This window comes from Hypomesus nipponensis, chromosome 22 (genome assembly GCF_054491055.1).
Source record: "Hypomesus nipponensis isolate SF chromosome 22, ASM5449105v1, whole genome shotgun sequence".
NCBI classification, from domain to species: Eukaryota; Metazoa; Chordata; class Actinopteri; order Osmeriformes; family Osmeridae; genus Hypomesus; species Hypomesus nipponensis.
The window spans coordinates 10,176,910-10,194,077 of record NC_140382.1 but is presented as its reverse complement, the minus strand read 5'-3'; the positions used below and the strand labels follow the sequence as shown (position 1 = coordinate 10,194,077).

Below are 17,168 nucleotides of genomic sequence, written 5' to 3'. Positions count from 1 at the left end.
TCCAATGAACACATACACCGATTTCACATTTATTCAGGAAAAGGGAAGGGGGAGTCTGTTCAATCTGGCAACGCTTGTCTGTTCTCTGGCTGATGGGTAATGCAGTTTATTTCTGCAACGAAACTTAACCAACTTCAAAAAGTTAATATAAATCATGAAAAATTGTAAAGTATAGTCGCTTAATTATTCAATTTTATGCATTTGAGAATTTCTCAATTTTAATCTCATTTACTGTCGGTAAATACTACTGCAGTCAATCACCAGGGGGAGAATGACTCTGTCGTGCGCAAGATCTGCAGGTCTATTCGATTTGGCAAAACCAGTCAGTAACGCTAGTTTCCGTCCTTAAATGGAATCAAACGAAAGCCAACGAATTGGATGCGATGGAAACACCCCCGATTTATTCACGTATGCTGCTTCTGCTACAAGATTAAAATACTATACCAATATTAAACACCAATAAGACGACACAGCGGTGCCCCATTCTCTGTTTGCGTTCAGGAAACTGCCTTGAAACCAAACATGGTAAGCACCGCGGGATGGTTTGAGAGTACAGAACAAGATACGTCTAAGCTTTTGCAATGTTACTAAGTGACCACTGTGCACTCTGGTGTGCAGCAGGAAAACTACACTCACTTTTCCGGGTCTGGACGACTTTATCGAGTAAACCCAATGGGTGCGGAATAAAAGTAAATTTACGTTTTTCTGCCGAGAGGACAGGAGTGGGACACTTCGGTATCACAAAGGAAGATTTGGATTACTTTCTATCTTGCTTGCTAACTTACGTGTTAAGGTAAACTTGCCCAGATCGATACTAGGACACATCAGTCCGACACTGTCAGGGTGTGTTGTTTGAAGCTAGCTAGCTGTACGTGGCTAGCTAATGATGTGTCACTTTGCTACGTAAGTGGCTAGTAGCAGCTAAACACACTGGCTTGTTAGCTCACAGTTTGTATTCGTTATAAGTTAGCTTGCTGGCTATTGCTAACTTAAACGACAAATGGACAGGATTACATTTCAGACTAGATTAGCTAATAGTGGCTACTATAGACAGTACTGTACCAACTAGTAATACAGTAGCTGATGATGTATACATCAAGCCCGCCACAGATAGCTATTCTGTCTAGCAAACCAAAAAACACTTACTCCAACTTCCTAAATATTTGGCATTTTCTAAACGTTAGAGGTTTTGATCGCCACGGGAGGTTTTAACCTAGTTTGCATAAAATACTGTATAGATTAGCCACCAGCAACAATGTTAGCTAGCTACAGGTGTTTGCAAGTTAAATCTAGATGTCAAACACTACAGTACTGTAGTGCAGTACTAAGTAGACTGCATGGAGCTAGCTTTTTGGTAGTTTGCATAAGCAGAAGTATTGTTGGTTCATTTGTCAGGTTGTCAACAGTAGCTTACCGTTTACGTGTCAATTTACATTTTATTGGCCTTATTTTTCTTAAAGGTACACGTCATTAATTTTGATCAGATTAAGTGCTATTAGTAACAAAAATAAAATCGTATATCAAGATTTTTTCGGGTAACTAAACATACCAAAACAAACCGTTTCTATGCAATTGCCCATCATTACAAATCATACCGTACAATTTTAGTGATAATGATATACTAATAGTAGGCGACATGAAACATTTAAAGGGTTAAAGCGCCCGATTAAATTCACAAGTAAGTGGCCATTATTCAGTCATAAAAAGACGACATATTCTGTCCACAGTCCACTGAAGAACAGATAACATTTTTAAAGATCCAACAGACTGGCTACAAGGATGGAACCAGGTAGGCTTTTAATCTGGCTTTTTATTAAGAGAACATTGCTGTTGCAGGGGTGATCAGACGTGGGATAATCATCTGGTCCTGAAACCCGAACTTTATAGACCTACACTTTTTTCTTGATTTAATACTTCTGCATCTTGACAAATGTCGGTATACATAGCATTTGCACATTGAACCACCTCAGTGTTCATTGTTGCTCTGTGGAACAATTGTTGAATCACACTGTCACTGTAAAGGTATGTTTATTAAGATGGTTCTGCAAACATCCCACCATTGATTTATACTGGTTGGTTCTATTTTGCGGAACAGAACAACCTGTTGTGTGAATGCCATCAACCTGCTTCTGAATAAGTTGAAATGACTGCTACTCTGCCTCAGGTGTTGACCACCCCTTTCTCTGAATGTGCCAAAACCTGCCCGGACATACCAGTTTTCCAGGGACATGTGTTCATGCCCACCTGTGTGTTTGTTTACAGGCATGTCCGAAATTAGTCTCGAGGCTGAGTCTGGGGTAATCTCAGACGAGGGCTTGCGAATGGATTCAAAGAACGAAGCTCAGAACACTGAGGATTCCCAAAGTGAGGGAGAGGAAGACGCTAACAGTTATCCTGGTGCTCAACATGCAACAGTTTACATAGAACATCCTGACCCAGTTTCTCATTCAGTCAAGGACAATGTGCAAGTTGACAAAGATGACAGAGGAAAGAGGATCGAGGCACACGATGACGATGATGATGATGATGATGATGATGATGTTGTTGAGGAGGATGACGACAGTGACGGTGGTGGTGGTGCTCAGATAAGCAGTGAGATTCCAGACAGCATGGAGACTCCAGATCACGGGACTGCTGCTCCGCCCTCTGCTGTCAGCGCCAGCTCTTTCAGCGCTGGTGCAGAAACACAAAATGACCAAACTGAGACAGCAGACCAGAATACACCAAAGGAAAATGTTCAAGATTCTCACTCTTGCACAAAGGTGACATCTTATCTTTGACTTTGGCAATCAACTTAGCTACTCTCTTGACATTTTTCACTGCAGCACTCAAGTTCAACATTTTGCTCAAATCAACATTTGATGAATGCTTTCACGCAAATTGTACCGTTTGGGATCTTTTTCTTTTTGCTTGGTTGGTAGCTTTGCAAAATTATTTAAATTTGTTGTGGAACTTTAAGTTGTAAAACAGACTGGTGGTATGATGTGTCTGTGCTTTTTCTGCCTTTGCTTGGTGGGGTTCTTGCTGAAAGGTTTGCTGTACTGTGACATGTTGTAGTTTGTAGCTGATTTCTGCAACTCCACAAGCTGCTCTTTCTACATGCCAATGATTTATACATTCGCAATCCATTGACTACGAGAGGCTCATCGAGCAACTGCTGTGACAATCATTTCCACCTGCCAGCCTAAACCTGGATTTTCACTGGTTTGACTTTGACAGAGGCCTGTACATGTGACTGATCCCAGCTATGATAAGAATCCATCCCAGTGTTTCCTGTGTATGTGGATACAGCACTTGTATTCAGCAGAGCGTCACATGGCTGGGCTGTGGCTGTAGGCAGAGGGATTTGGGCCCCTGCCTTAGTGTTCCCATGTAGCACCAGATCTGCTGTCGCTGTGCCTGACCATTCCAAGCTGTCGGCACTCAATCACTGGGCTTGTTCCCATTGTTGCATCACACGTGGTTTTGAATAGGGGGCTATCGACTGAGAATGGTTCGATAGGCTCCATGACAGTTTTTTTTTTTTTTCTTTCTTTGTTTCTGACTCAGATTTGAGATTGACTGTTTTTGGTTTGGTCCATTTTGTATTCAAGCCAACCTCTGCAGAAGGCCATGCAGTCTCGCTCTGTGGAGACACACCTCTCGGCTCATGTGAGATGGGCCGCTCTCTGTCCTGTTTCTCTATAGACAAGCCTGCATGCTGCTGTCTTTGTGTTCCAACCGTACGTGGGCGTCGTGTGGCTCTTAACTATTTATGTTGTGTGTCGGAATCTGATACCTGCAGTCGTGTCTGCAGGGCCAGGCTGGTATACTCTGCTGCCAAAGCAATCCCAATCATGTCTCTAAGATCATGTCGCTTCTTTGGAGCGTTTGAACTTTTGAAGGCTTAGCATATTCTCTTACTAGAAAATGTAGTTGTTTCATTGATTGCGCGTTGAAACAGTAGTGCTGTACTATATGTCGTTCGTCTGAACATAGGACACAGGCCATAGGACTTCCTTTAACCCCGATGAGCTTACAAAATGACACAGACAAACTTTGGAACACAACCAGCTTTGAGTTTTTGTAGTCTGAGGTGAGCGTATGATCAGATGGCACACAGCAGTACACTTTAGGCCCTTGTCTGTAATATTTTGTCAATTTCTATGCAGTGGGATATAATAGTAAGCAGGAGATTATTGTATTCAGAGATTGAGCATCCGGTTCAGTCTGATTCAATTGGCCTACTTGCATGATAATTCCTGAACTTGATCCTGTCAGTCAGTCTCATGGGCAGGCAACCTTGTAAACTCACGGGTTGCTTTTGGCTCTGATGACATTTTACAATCTTCTTAAAGGCTTCGTGGAGTTGACATAACCTCCCGTAACTGTTCGGGTATCCGTAGGGTGGATCTCATCTGTGGCACATTTAGCATCCCAACTAATTTGTCCAAATGATGAATTTGAACTACAAGTCTGTAGTCCGTAGGCCAGCTGTATATGGTGGATACCTGCATTATTTAGATCGCTGTCTAGGGCTACAGAGAAGTAGAGTCCGGAAATAGACGGTGTTTCCTGCGAGAAATAAACCTTGCCTCTCAAACTCATGACATGCCAAGTGTAGAAACGGTACTTAGACAACATACTTAGAAACATAAATGTCTATTTCACCATAGTGTCAATGTAGTCACATATGCTATGGTGAAATATAGACCTACAGTGTCACAATATGTGCATTTTGTGACACTTTAGGTCTATGCTTTTTTCCTGTATTTGTTTGGTTTAGAGTGGTATGTCATTCTATGCCAAACTTCCTTGTGGAAGTATAGATTGTGGTGGTCGAACAGGTAGACTAGGTTTGTGTGTCTGGTTCAGCATGTCAAAGGCCCAGTTTCCCAGACATGGATAAATCCTAATCCTAGACAATTAGACAATTGTCCTTAAGCTTAACATGATAGTAATGTAAAATTTGGATGTACCGCTAATCAATAATTTGGGGTCACCAATCTACAAATGTTGTGCTTCAACAAATCCTCGACACAGCCAAACCATCCCAGTGTGTAACACAGCTACAGAGGATGATGAATGAACAGCCCTGGTTCTTAAGCGTGCGCTCGTCTGTATGTTACTCCTGCTCTGTACATGACTCAGTGTGGCTATGTGAGATGACGTTTCCATGGTTATGGTAACGGTCTGAAATCAAAGTTGGACCATCTCGCCCACAAGATGGCAGCCCACACCTGCCAAACTTCGGCATGGAGCCTCCCCCTTCTCTCTCTCTTGGTTCATATCCAAACATTTGACAGATAACTCTACAGGACTCCCCTTTCTAAAGCTTTGTCCGCCACAGTGTTTCACATGGAGGTTTTCTGCTCTCCTCTCAGGAAAGCACCATGACAGAGGAGGCCCTTAGAAGTCCTGCAGCTGAGATCTCCGTCACCAGCAATGGAGGCCTGGACGACGGCCACGAAGATGTGTTCACAAGGGTGAGGACAAACCTTCACGCATGCTCGCAACCAAACTCACACAACCACACACAGATATCCTGCATACTGCTTAATACACACACTCCAAACACATTGTAAACATGGATACCATTCACACAAACCGTACATTCTGTCCCACTGTGAGAACTGTAATTTGTCATTTGCAGAATTCAAGAACAGGAAGGACACCTAGATGTATGGTGGTGCGTAAATGTACACTGTCCAGTCCACAGTTACATCCAGTCATTACAAGTCATACAGGGACATTGTCAAAGCTGAGAGCAGTTTAAATGGAGCTTAAACAAACTTTGTAACCATAGCCTTGTATGGTTCAATTCAATTGAGCAAGTACATACAAGTAGATCGAGGCTTAGCACAGAGCAGGCCAAAGGCAGTTGCTTTTGTTTCTTGGAACATGTTGAAATCAGCAGTTTGTCCAACAAGACTGAGCCTCTGCCCTCCACCTTATAATGAACTGATTGGTAAGACAGAGTTGGAGGCTTTGGTTTCTCGACATGAACCCAGCCTGTCAATAACATTAGTCTTGCTACATGCCGGTGTGTGAAGTGACTTTGTATAGAAGTCAGTCAGAAGTCAGAAGACAGTCTATGCCCCCCCCACCCCACCCCCCACACACACATACGCTCGTCACACGCTCGTCACACGCTCACACCTCCTGGTGTGTCACTTGTGTCCCCCCCAGGACTCCTCCCGAGGCCCCCCTGGAGCCCTGAGCGCCTCAGAGGCACACGTCAGCAACAGCAGCTTCGCCTCAGCAGAAGGCATCATCGAATCAGGACCATACAGAGGTAGCAGCAATATCCAGTCAACGCAACTGAAGTGTAGTCCTAAACACATGTCGGGTCATTGGTTTAAAGCAGGGCTGTTCAATCCTGGGCCTCAGGGTCCACTTTCCTATGTCACACTAACATACAGGACAGTGGACCCCGAGGACCCGAACTTGAACACCCCTGGTTTAAAGCATCTATTGCTTCTCAACATTTTACTTTCAACGTGCTGTGTTTCCTCTTTCATAACGGCTGGTTTACTGAATGTCATTGTTTTTTCTTTTATGCTGCTGAATACTTTTCTTTTGTCTTAGTCAGCTGTGCTCAAACAGAGAACTAGATAGTGATGAATTAGACTATTTAATGAGACTCTTCCTCAGTGTATTGTGGTATTTTTGCCTGCATTGCATTTTGCCACATCCAACAGGGAAACGTGAGTAGCTTAGTGTGTGTCCCCTGACAAACTGCCCAACTCTGCCTGGCGGCAGAGAGGAGAGACATTTGAATTTATAAAGGAGGCCTTCCAATTGAGTTTTAATGAATTGCCTCTGATCTCCATTTTGTGGCTCCTGCATTTCCATGTCATTACAACTTCCTCGATTACAGATGTAAATAAATCCCCCCTCTTCCCCCTTGGCAACAGAGTCTGTTGTTGCCGTGTCAAGTTGGGGCTGTCCCTGCCCCAGTTCATGTTGATATTTGCTCACACCTGGAAATGAATAAAGAAGAAGTTGAATTGCAGTAGCACCACTCTTTTAAATGAGATTCATCTAGGTGGTTTATGCTATTATCATAATGCAGCTCCATTAGTCCATCTTGCAAACGCACACCTTCCACTCCAGGTTTCAGCCCTAGCGTTACAAGGTGTGGTGTGGAACGGAGCTCTCTAACGGCTACTCTGACTGTTCCCAGGGTCAGCGAGTCAGCCCACGTCTCCTGTGGCATCTGTGGCTCCCAGCTCGGCCGTGGCTAGCCGCCTGGCGCGCTCTGCCAGCGATAGTCAGGTTGAGACAGGTACCGAGAGAGAGAGAGAGAGAGAGAGAGAGATGTTGTGGACCTGTCGCTAGCTACACCCAGCACTAACAGCAGCTATACTGTATTGCTACTTCTGATTAGGCTTATCTCTCTCCCTCTTCTTTGGTCCGGGTTAGCAGACGGTTTAGTTTCAAACACACCCCCTCCCCCCTCTCTTCTTCCTGTTCATCACCTGACGTAATGGCAGTTTCCTGACTCCCTCCTCATCTGCTTGTCCGTGCTGTGCCGGATGCCCTCTCACTTTCGGTTTGTACCTTCTTTGTGACCCCTGGTGACCCCTAACACTGGGGGAAGTATTGCTTGCACAGACGGTCTTCCTCATGCTCTAACACTCTCCTGGGTCTGCCAAGCTTGTGTCTTTACCGGACTTTCAATGAGCATTTCTGCCTGCAGCCTGTTCCCCCCTCGTACTGCACAACCTGGCTGATGTCGCTCCTTGCAGATTGATTCTTCCTTGCTCAACTAAAAACAATCCCAATTTAGTTGTTTTCCATTCACAAAATAAATAATTGTTGCTGTTATTGTTGAAAGAAACAACACATAAATACCCTTCTGTTATTGTACTCTTAACTGTACATTGTTCCAGCGGGACTCTAGTCTCCACCACTGCGTCATGGTTGGTTAATGTTGTGCGCGGTGACTCCCATAGCAAACACATGGTCGTTCTGTACAGGCACTATGAGAGGACCCTCCCAAAGCGGAGCAGTGGTTCTGGCAGATGACCTGAAGAACCCGGCCATGGAGAAGCTGGACCTAGTGAGGAAGTGGAGCGTCAACACCTACAAAGTAAAAAAACAAAAAAAAAGAATATATATATATACATGTTCTCCTTTTCCTTTTTAGTTTTCTCCCTACCTCTTCTATTCCTCATTGGGTTATCTCCCAGTCTGTTGGGATCTCAGCAGGGGGACTGAAGCCACTAGCATCTGCTGCTGGCAGCTCTCACACACACACACACGTTCACATTCTTACACTCCCTCACACACAATCACAGTCTCAATATCACACACACACACGCGCTCACCAATAGGTGTAGTGATCTCTTGTCTGTTTTATCTGATCATGTTCATGTTTCACTACTGTTTGGCTTCATATCATTGAAGTGACTGAGGAGCTATTAGTTATTTCTTCTCTTTAACTAATCAACCCAGAGTACTTGGACTTATCCAGAACGAGGTTTTAAATACTCATCTTTGTGTCGGTTGATATAAACTGTGAGTAGCAATCAACAATGGATGCCAAATACCAGTAGCCTGACACTAACCCTAGCTGTCCCTATGTGCCCCCCCTTCCCTCCCTTCTTGCACCAGTGCACCAGACAGATCCTGTCAGAGAAGCTGGGCCGCGGCTCTCGCACCGTGGACCTGGAGCTGGAGGCCCAGATCGAGGTGCTGAGAGACAACAAGAGGAAGTACGAGAACGTGGTGAAGCTGGCCCAGACTCTGGCCAATCAGCTGTCCCAGATGATGCAGACACAGAGGCAGCTGGGAGACGCCTTCGCCGACCTCAGCCTCAAGTCACCTGAACTCCACGTAAGCCGTAGATGTCCCATCACTTCCGGGTTTGACCCAAAACCATCACCTTTACCATGGAAGCTCTGGTTCCAGACTGCTGGTCTAGCTTCTCACCTTATGGAGTATTCTTATTATAAATGTATTCATACAGCCTTTGTATATGTCGTTCTTAACAGTCTATGTATTCTTCAGAAATCTTAGCAATTGTACATTATTGATGTCATATATCATGACATGTCTTCCTTGATTCATCTTCAATATGGTCCTGTTTATGTTATTATGCAGGTTTGGTAAGGCAACCTGTAATAAAAATGTGATAAAGCTGCATCCATTTCATGTGAAAGAATCAAAACACATGACAATAAAAGTTATACTGGTGGTGCATTATTAATGCATGCACCTACTAAATTTTTTATTTCCCTATCTGGCCGAGCATTAACAATCTGTTTTGTTTATGGTTGCTGTGTAAACGTGTCTGTTGTAAAGACAATTTTGGGCCATAAACTGAGTATCCCATGTTACTTCTGTGTTATCAGATGTTTACAGACACACACACACACACACACACACACACGCACACAATTATAGTGTTTGTGTGTGAGACTTACAAGTCTTAATAACTGAATAACTGTGTATTGTGTGTGTTAATGTTTCCACTTTCAGGAGGAGTTTGGCTACAACGCTGATACCCAAAAGCTCTTGTCCAAGAATGGAGAAACCCTTCTAGGAGCCATCACCTTCTTCATCAGTAGTGTCAACACCCTGGTGGACAAAACAATTGAGGACACCATCATCAACATCAAACAGTATGAAACAGCCAGGTAATAGCAGTGATGATGTCCCCCTTCACCTTCGTGTGTTGTCTGCTGCACAAACACAGAATGTGGCACAGCTTTTTTTTTTGCATTTACAAAGTATTTACATAGTATTTACACATAGAATTACGTATTATAAATATTCAACATTTTTTTTTCTTCCAGTTTAATCACATTTTAGTTTGATGTACTGCTGGAGTATCCCCTAAGATAGAATACACTTCAAATCAAGTCAGTGGTTGACCCTTGCCCTCGTCTCCAGGGTTGAGTATGATGCGTACCGTACGGACCTGGAGGAGCTGAACCTGGGCCCCCGGGATGCCACCACCCTGCCCAAGATAGAGCAGTCCCAGGTGCAGTTCCAGATCCATCGCGACAAGTATGAGAAGATGCGCAATGATGTGTCTGTCAAGCTCAAGTTCCTGGAGGAAAATAAGGTAGGATTGAAGATGGGCTTCTTTCAGAAACTGTTATGTGTGCCTAAATATTTACAGTGTTGGCAGAGCCGGCCAAGGCTTAAGTGAACTATGCAGCTGCTTAGGGCCCCCCTGGCCACCAGAGGGCCCCCAAGAGCACATGAAATTACAGCTAAATTCAAAAATTATATATATTATTTTAATGGTAATTATACAAATTCAGAGGGGCCCCCAAATCAATTCTGCTTAAGGCCCCATAAAGGCTTGGGCCGGCCCTGAGTGTCGGTAAACAGAGTGCAGATTGTTAGAATTAATTTGGTTTTACTCCACTAACATAGCTGACCTTAGCTGATCTTTGAAAGCTAGGATTTACAGGCTGCACATTAGCAGAAGCTCTTCAATAAACCTTTCATTTGGCTCCCCTGTCTAAAGTGTGTACTTAGTACAACTGTACATTACACTGGGGTAGCTTTGTATCAATCAATCACAGTTTTCTGTCAAGAGAGAAATCCCCTAATGGTTTAGAGTATTTACAATCCGGACTGACTTAACCTGCTGTATTTTTTTTTTGTTTTTTTTTTTCTTCCTCAAGGTGAAGGTTTTGCACAACCAGCTAACCCTCTTCCACAATGCCATAGCAGCGTACTATGCAGGGAACCAGCAGCAGCTGGAACAGACGCTCAAGCAGTTCCATATCAAATTGAAAATGCCTGGTGGGGACACTCCATCTTGGCTGGAGCAGCACTAAACACCCTCACCCTCTCTTTAAAAGCCTCTCTCGGGTTCAATTGAGAGTTTTGGCGGGAAGGGAAGATTCCAGAATTCCAGAGAAGCAATTCAAAAGCCTCTCCAAGCTTCTTATTATTCCTCTTTTTCTTTCAGAATTGTGTACCTCTTAGGCAAAGCAACAAAAAAAACTAAGAAATTAAGAAATCAAACAAAGAAAAAAAAAAAAAGGTTATATATAAAATAAAATAAAAACTCAAAGTTAAAAAAAAAAAGGTGATGCTCCTATTTTCTGCTATTGATAGGATTCTTATACATACTGTGTAGTGAAGTTAGTCTCTCTTTGCTTCATCTTTTTTACTTGAACTGTGGCAGAACTTTCGAAAATCATGGGGAAAGCACTTTTGTATGTTCTGACGATCAAGTTAGAAGCAGATGAAGACTAAATATGTTAGGAATGTGTAAAGGCCTATTTTATTCCAGCATATGAATGATGGATATCAGCAAAGCAGAAGACGCGGTGCTACATTAGTGCTTCAGTAGGACAGTACTTCTAACATTTTGGCATCTCTGCTTTTGGAGAAAGGGGTTTGTAAAAAATTATAAATATCTGGTCACCCATATGTGAGTGGTTCTTGGGGAAGTAATCATTAGGATTAAATGATGCACCACAACCATGATATGAACATAGGTTTTAACAAATGTATGACAATAGGAATGTGTTCAGGTTGTCAGGAAATCACTGTGTATATACAGTGTGAGCTAAACCTGTACACCTGTCTTTCATTGGTTCATTTTCCCAAGTCAGTCCCAGGATTGTCATTCAATTTGTAGAACCTAATGATGTCCAGCTTTAAGAAATACTTTCCCATTCACCTTCTGTCTGTAGGACTAAAATCATGAAATGGCTTGAATTTTAGATTTGAGTAATTCCAGATAAGTTAAAGGTCCAGCCTTACCTTGCAACTTGACGTGCCTTGTATCTGTCTGTTTACCTGCCCTGTTGTTTGATGTTGCACTCCAGTACTATCACATTGCACATATGCCTCAATGAAGAAACATTTAAGAAGTAATTTTAAAAATACCAACACTCAGCCAGTTTCAGTCCCCATCTGGTCAGATGTGGATAATGGACCAATCAAATACATGCACACGAACGGAACACGTTTCCTCGTGGGATCGTTAGCAACATACCAGCGTTGGACAGCAATCACACAGACACTAATGACATTCAGACTTTTTGAAATGTTACTATATGTATCTTTCTGCTTTTTAGGATATTGTACCACACATTTATGTATTTTTGCAAATAATGACAACACATTTTAAGAACTGAATGATACGTAAACCAAAACGGAATGAAACTGTTTGTACATAGGAAAGACCAGCATTATTTGTCTGAGCTGCTAACCTCATTTATTTGGGTTGAATCATTTTTGAGCGGATTGGTATTTTAAACCAACTTTGACTTTCTTTTGACTTGGTTGCTTTGTCTTTCCTTCGTATAGCGAGTGTGTGCGTGTAAATTGTACAACAATCTGGTGTTCACAGACTTTCTGATGTAAACATAGATGAACATATATATTTGTAATTTCCTCTTTACCTGGGATAAAAAAGTGTATTGATGCTGCCGCAGGGCACTCTTTTTCTGAAGACTTGTGGAGTTATATCTTGTAAAAATGACATGTTTATTAACAAATGTTCCAAAACTGGTTTCTGAATGTTGTGTAACATCTTTTGGGAAAAATTAAATAAAAATGTATCTTCAGAAAAGAACGACTCAATTCTTATGATGCATTTGTTCATGTTACCACCAAAGCCTAGTGTGCAGAGGCACTGTCTTTAGACCAATAGTTTAGATTTTTTATTATGGTCCTTCACTATTGAGAATGGGTGCACCTCTATTGACTTAAAAGTGCTTCAGTGTAGGGATCTTGGGGTGGTAGATGGGTCATGTTGCAGCTTGGTCTCCTTCCAGGTCCATTTTCTTTGAGTTGAGGCTTCTACAGGTGGACAACCTTTCTTTTCATCAATGCCACACCCAGCTTCTTTTATAAACTTCACAGGAACTTGATTATCCTCTTAAACATAGAGAGGAAGTGGGGTGGAACCTCTGTGTTAAATGTAATGTAAACCAACATTATAATGTAAGGCTGGAAGCTTACAGACTCTCCAGGAGCCAGAGATGTTCTACAATAAGCACAGCCCCAGGCTCTGCCATTTATCAACCAAGCTCCAGAGCTTGGGAATACATCAAACTCTGTCATTTTTGGTTTCACTGACTTCACGGCCAATTCAAAAGTTAAATCTTTCCCATATGTATTAAAAATACATGTGACAGGCCCAGGGTGCATGGTGTCAATAATGAATACACATCTTTCCCATCTTTCTCCCTATATATTATTCTGTGTCTGGGGGGGATCTAGAACTGTCAAAAAGTATGGTTAGATCACGTGAAATAAAGATCTTAATAACGTTATTTTGATAGCCAACAGGTAATGGCAACAAAAGCCATGAATTCACTTTGGCATTTCCGGTGTGACTCGACTGCAACAACTGTCAGCATTTATATGGCACCATGGTGACAGTACCAACCCCACACAAACAATCACACACAAGTGTGTGTGTGTGTGTGTGTGTTCTAAATCTGATCCCTATATGCATGTTTGTCCACAGATCTGCTGATCTAGCTAACAAGTGACAGCCAATCTACGCTATTACACAAGGGTTAGAGGCCCATTTGCTTAAGTGCTCATCAAACATCTATACAGCACACATGCAAGCCATCCACCTCCCCAAGGACATCAGAACAAGGCAATAGTTTTGACTAACATCAGCATGATGTCATTGTGTGTTTTGTACTTACGGAAAACATGTTTTATCCTTCGTATGGAACACAAAATTTGACAGTCATGGAATGAAGTGTGCCTGTGATTTTGCTATATATTTTGGAATAATTTTAATTTAGATAATCCCAAATTAGGTTTGCATCAACAACCTATGTCAACTGCAATGTACTCAAATTCCTTCTAAAAAATTTGCTCTCCCTGTTTTTCATAATTGCTCCAAATCTCCAGTTGAGTAAAACGTGTATTATACACCTCAGCAAGAGATAGATAGCTGCAGGGTAAGTGAGAAAGAAAGGATGTGGTTGGAAATGAGGTTTCAAATGCACTGAGAACTAATTCATTCATGCCTTTTTTAAATGAATACCCTGCAGGTGTTTCATTCAATGATTTAGTTATCTATTTCTGTCTGGGCAATGACTAACTAATAGAGTCAAACTATCAGTTCCATTAAGAGTTTATCAAGTGATTAGACATCAACTAACTGGACAGAGATACAACTTGTGTGCCTTTTTGTATTTTCAACTTTTTTTTGTAATTTAAATTCTACAGGAAACATTATTTCCTAGACTGGTGCATTAACCGGTCACACATAACAATATATCACCTTGTAATAACAAAAAAATAGACCGGAAGAGAGAGAAGTGCACCACTTGTCGCAGCCTCCTATAGTGTCGCGCGGTGCGCCGCAAGCAAGGGGTGGTCGCATCGCGTTCACCTGGACCAATCACGTTTGAGAGAATGCACACGACCGCCTTGGTCGCTGCTGATGCTACTGCCGCCTTTGCCGCCCTTCACTCATTCCTGCAGGTCTCCTCCTGAGCAGCAGCTACAGAGGACACCGATGCTGCACCAACGAACAAATTACAACGCGACACCTTTTCAGTCTCTGGAAAGCGCTCTTTCTAACCACTACCTTATCCTTGCGGATTATTTAGTATGTGTCCTACCCTTCTGTCTGTAAGAAACGGTGAGTCAAGTATTGATATTTGTTATGACCAGTTTGAATTTAAGGGTCTGCAATCAAGGAGGTTTACTCAGTGCAGCTGTGTTTGTGATGAAGCCTAACCTGTGATTATGAAATTAGGTGGCTGTTAAATGTTTTCACGTAAGTTTTTTCTTCAAAAAAAAAATTCTATGGATTTCGCCTAACCTTATTTTGTCCTATCTTGTCACAGTTTACAGTATTCAAAATGTAGACTAGAGAAAATAAACGCGGGTTACGAAACCATTGCCTTCATTATATTACAGTTGGCTACTGCTTAAAATACAGATAAACTAATTTCTCGAGGTCAAATGTACTAATTGAATCCACTTACACATGGGTGGTAGTCGGTCTTTTATACAAATTACACTGGCTGACATCAACTAGATCTTTGACTCCAGCAGATTGTAAACAGATGTTTGCCTCTTTTTTAAACATTAATGTTTAGTAGGCTACTGTAAATTGCATGAATCCATAGGGGACTCATAACATTTGTTATCGAAAATTGTAGGCTTTGTGTGTCAGACAATTTCTCATAATTCTTTAATGGCTTTTGCCTGAAGCTTTTAACTCCTCTGCACAATTGGAAACAAGTCAATAACTGTTCTAACAATTCTAGCCTTATAGTGCATGTTCTTGAGTCAACCAGTTGTTTTGTGACCCCTTAATCTGTCTGTCTTTATGTAAGTCTTTGTAAATATGTCTGTGTAGACAAGTCCCCAGATCCTGACTTCTTTGGTCTTTGTATTATATTTCTCATGCTGCGATGAATTAGGGAGCGATCCATTCAAGTGTTAGGAACAATGTTCCAAAGGGAAAGAAAGCTCTCAGGGACAGGTCAAGGGGGAGGATGGTTCCACCCCTGTTACCCAGGAGATTGAGACTAAGGGGTGAAACTACATTTTATGGAGACATAGTAAGGATAGTAAGGTTTTTGAGAACTGGATTCATATGGTTATACTAGGATGGAATGTGAAATGGGTTTTTAGTTGTAAACTATAGTGTTAAAAATAGTAAAATCTGTGTTTTGGTATTTTAAATACTGTAGCTTGTGATAGAGATGTAACCTAAACATGGGGTGAATTGAAAGTTATTCCAGTAACAGGGTACTAGTCTAACTGATGTTACATGTTGGAAAGCGAATGTAAACTGCTGTTGGACTGCGATGTCCTGGCAGTGGAAAAGGTTAAAGTTGTAAACTGCATGGTGTTGGTACAGAGCAGAAAATGTCAAGTCTTCTGTCTGCATTGACAGACTGGAAGACACATTAGAATTAGAATTTGTGGTGGAAAGGCAAACCTTTTCCAAATGATGTATGCTTGGTTTCATTCAAGCAGAATGTAAAGGCTCATATATAGACTTATTTTAAACATATTTCATCTATACATGAATTTGAAAGGCTTGAAATATATACATGTATTACATAAATAAGGGTAAATTATAGGTAGCATGTTGGCTTTGGGGGTTTTGCACAAATTAATATTGTTTCCAGGGGTTCCCTGTCTGGTTACATGGGAGTGTCCTTCTGGGCACTAAGGTAATTCAAGATGTGTGAGTTACTCCTTGTTTGGCCTTATGACTTCTTTTCTCATTAGTCTTGCTTTGAGTGAGCCTATGCCTCAGGAACCCCCCCCCCCCCATTCCGCACACACACACACACACACACACACACACACACACACACACACACACACACACACACACACACACACACACACACACACACACACACACACACACACACACACCACCACCACCACCAAGTAAACATCAGGTGTTTTCAAGCCCCTCCCATCTTTCCACCTGTTATCTCTATGGTAACTCCAACAACCTCTCTTTCTCTCCTCACCATACTAGTGTTGTCAACAAACACCTGTTGGAGTTTACGTCATTTAACATGAGTAATTTAAGTGTTTCTTTCCAAGCTGGAGTGATTTGTATGAAGCATATGATGTATGCCTGACCATTTATAGTGACAGAAACTTGGGACCCGGCTAGTCTGCTGGGTTCAGTTATAAAGATAGCAGTTAGAGTGAAGAGCTGAGCGTTAGTTCAGCTTCAGCCCAGACACTCACCACCTGTTTGCAACAGAACAAAGGAGACAGATTCAAACCTTTGTTTTGATGCTTGCTTCAGTTCACCATGTTTCCCTGTGGGGCATACACTCTGTCCTCTTAATATAATCCCTGTTGTTTTTATTCAACTAGCCTTAAAAATGGAGCTGCTCCCCAAATATTTTGGACGTGACAAATTGTCGATTGGATTTTCAGACTTACTTTAAATTACACAACATGAAATCTCCAAATCTCAAGAGACTTAGCTGTTGCTTATAGTTGTTTATAGTATTTGAGATGGTGTCACCGGTATCATATTTGAGCTAACCTTTCCTGAACCTATGTTCAGGAAAGGTTAGAACATAGGTTCATGACACATGAACCTATGTTCTAGACTAAGATTGAAGTTGTTAGTCAGCTAGAAGATAAAGAATTTTGCTCTTGGGTGGCAGTCTTGTTTTTATGTTGCTGTAACGCATATGATTGAGGCACCGTAAACTAAATGGGTATTTTAGAGACTTTAG

General features: G+C 41.9%; 1 protein-coding gene across 9 annotated transcripts; it reads left to right on the top strand.

The window, feature by feature from the left end:
* Window positions 1–586: 586 nt before the first annotated feature.
* arfip1 (ADP-ribosylation factor interacting protein 1 (arfaptin 1)) lies at window positions 587–12,535 on the top strand. Of its 9 annotated transcripts, XM_084687357.1 has the most exons (12): window positions 587–793; window positions 1,728–1,789; window positions 2,263–2,762; window positions 5,364–5,465; window positions 5,633–5,668; window positions 6,169–6,274; window positions 7,166–7,267; window positions 7,962–8,074; window positions 8,599–8,820; window positions 9,466–9,623; window positions 9,880–10,054; window positions 10,626–12,535. In XM_084687357.1, the coding sequence occupies exons 2-12, from the start codon at window positions 1,780–1,782 to the stop codon at window positions 10,779–10,781; spliced, it is 1,680 nt and encodes a 559-aa protein (XP_084543483.1). In that variant the 5' UTR covers window positions 587–793; window positions 1,728–1,779; the 3' UTR covers window positions 10,782–12,535. The 9 variants fall into 9 exon arrangements, with proteins under 9 accessions (XP_084543483.1, XP_084543484.1, XP_084543485.1 ...); XM_084687358.1 differs by lacking the exon at window positions 1,728–1,789; XM_084687359.1 differs by lacking the exon at window positions 5,633–5,668.
* The last annotated feature ends 4,633 nt before the right edge of the window (window positions 12,536–17,168 follow it).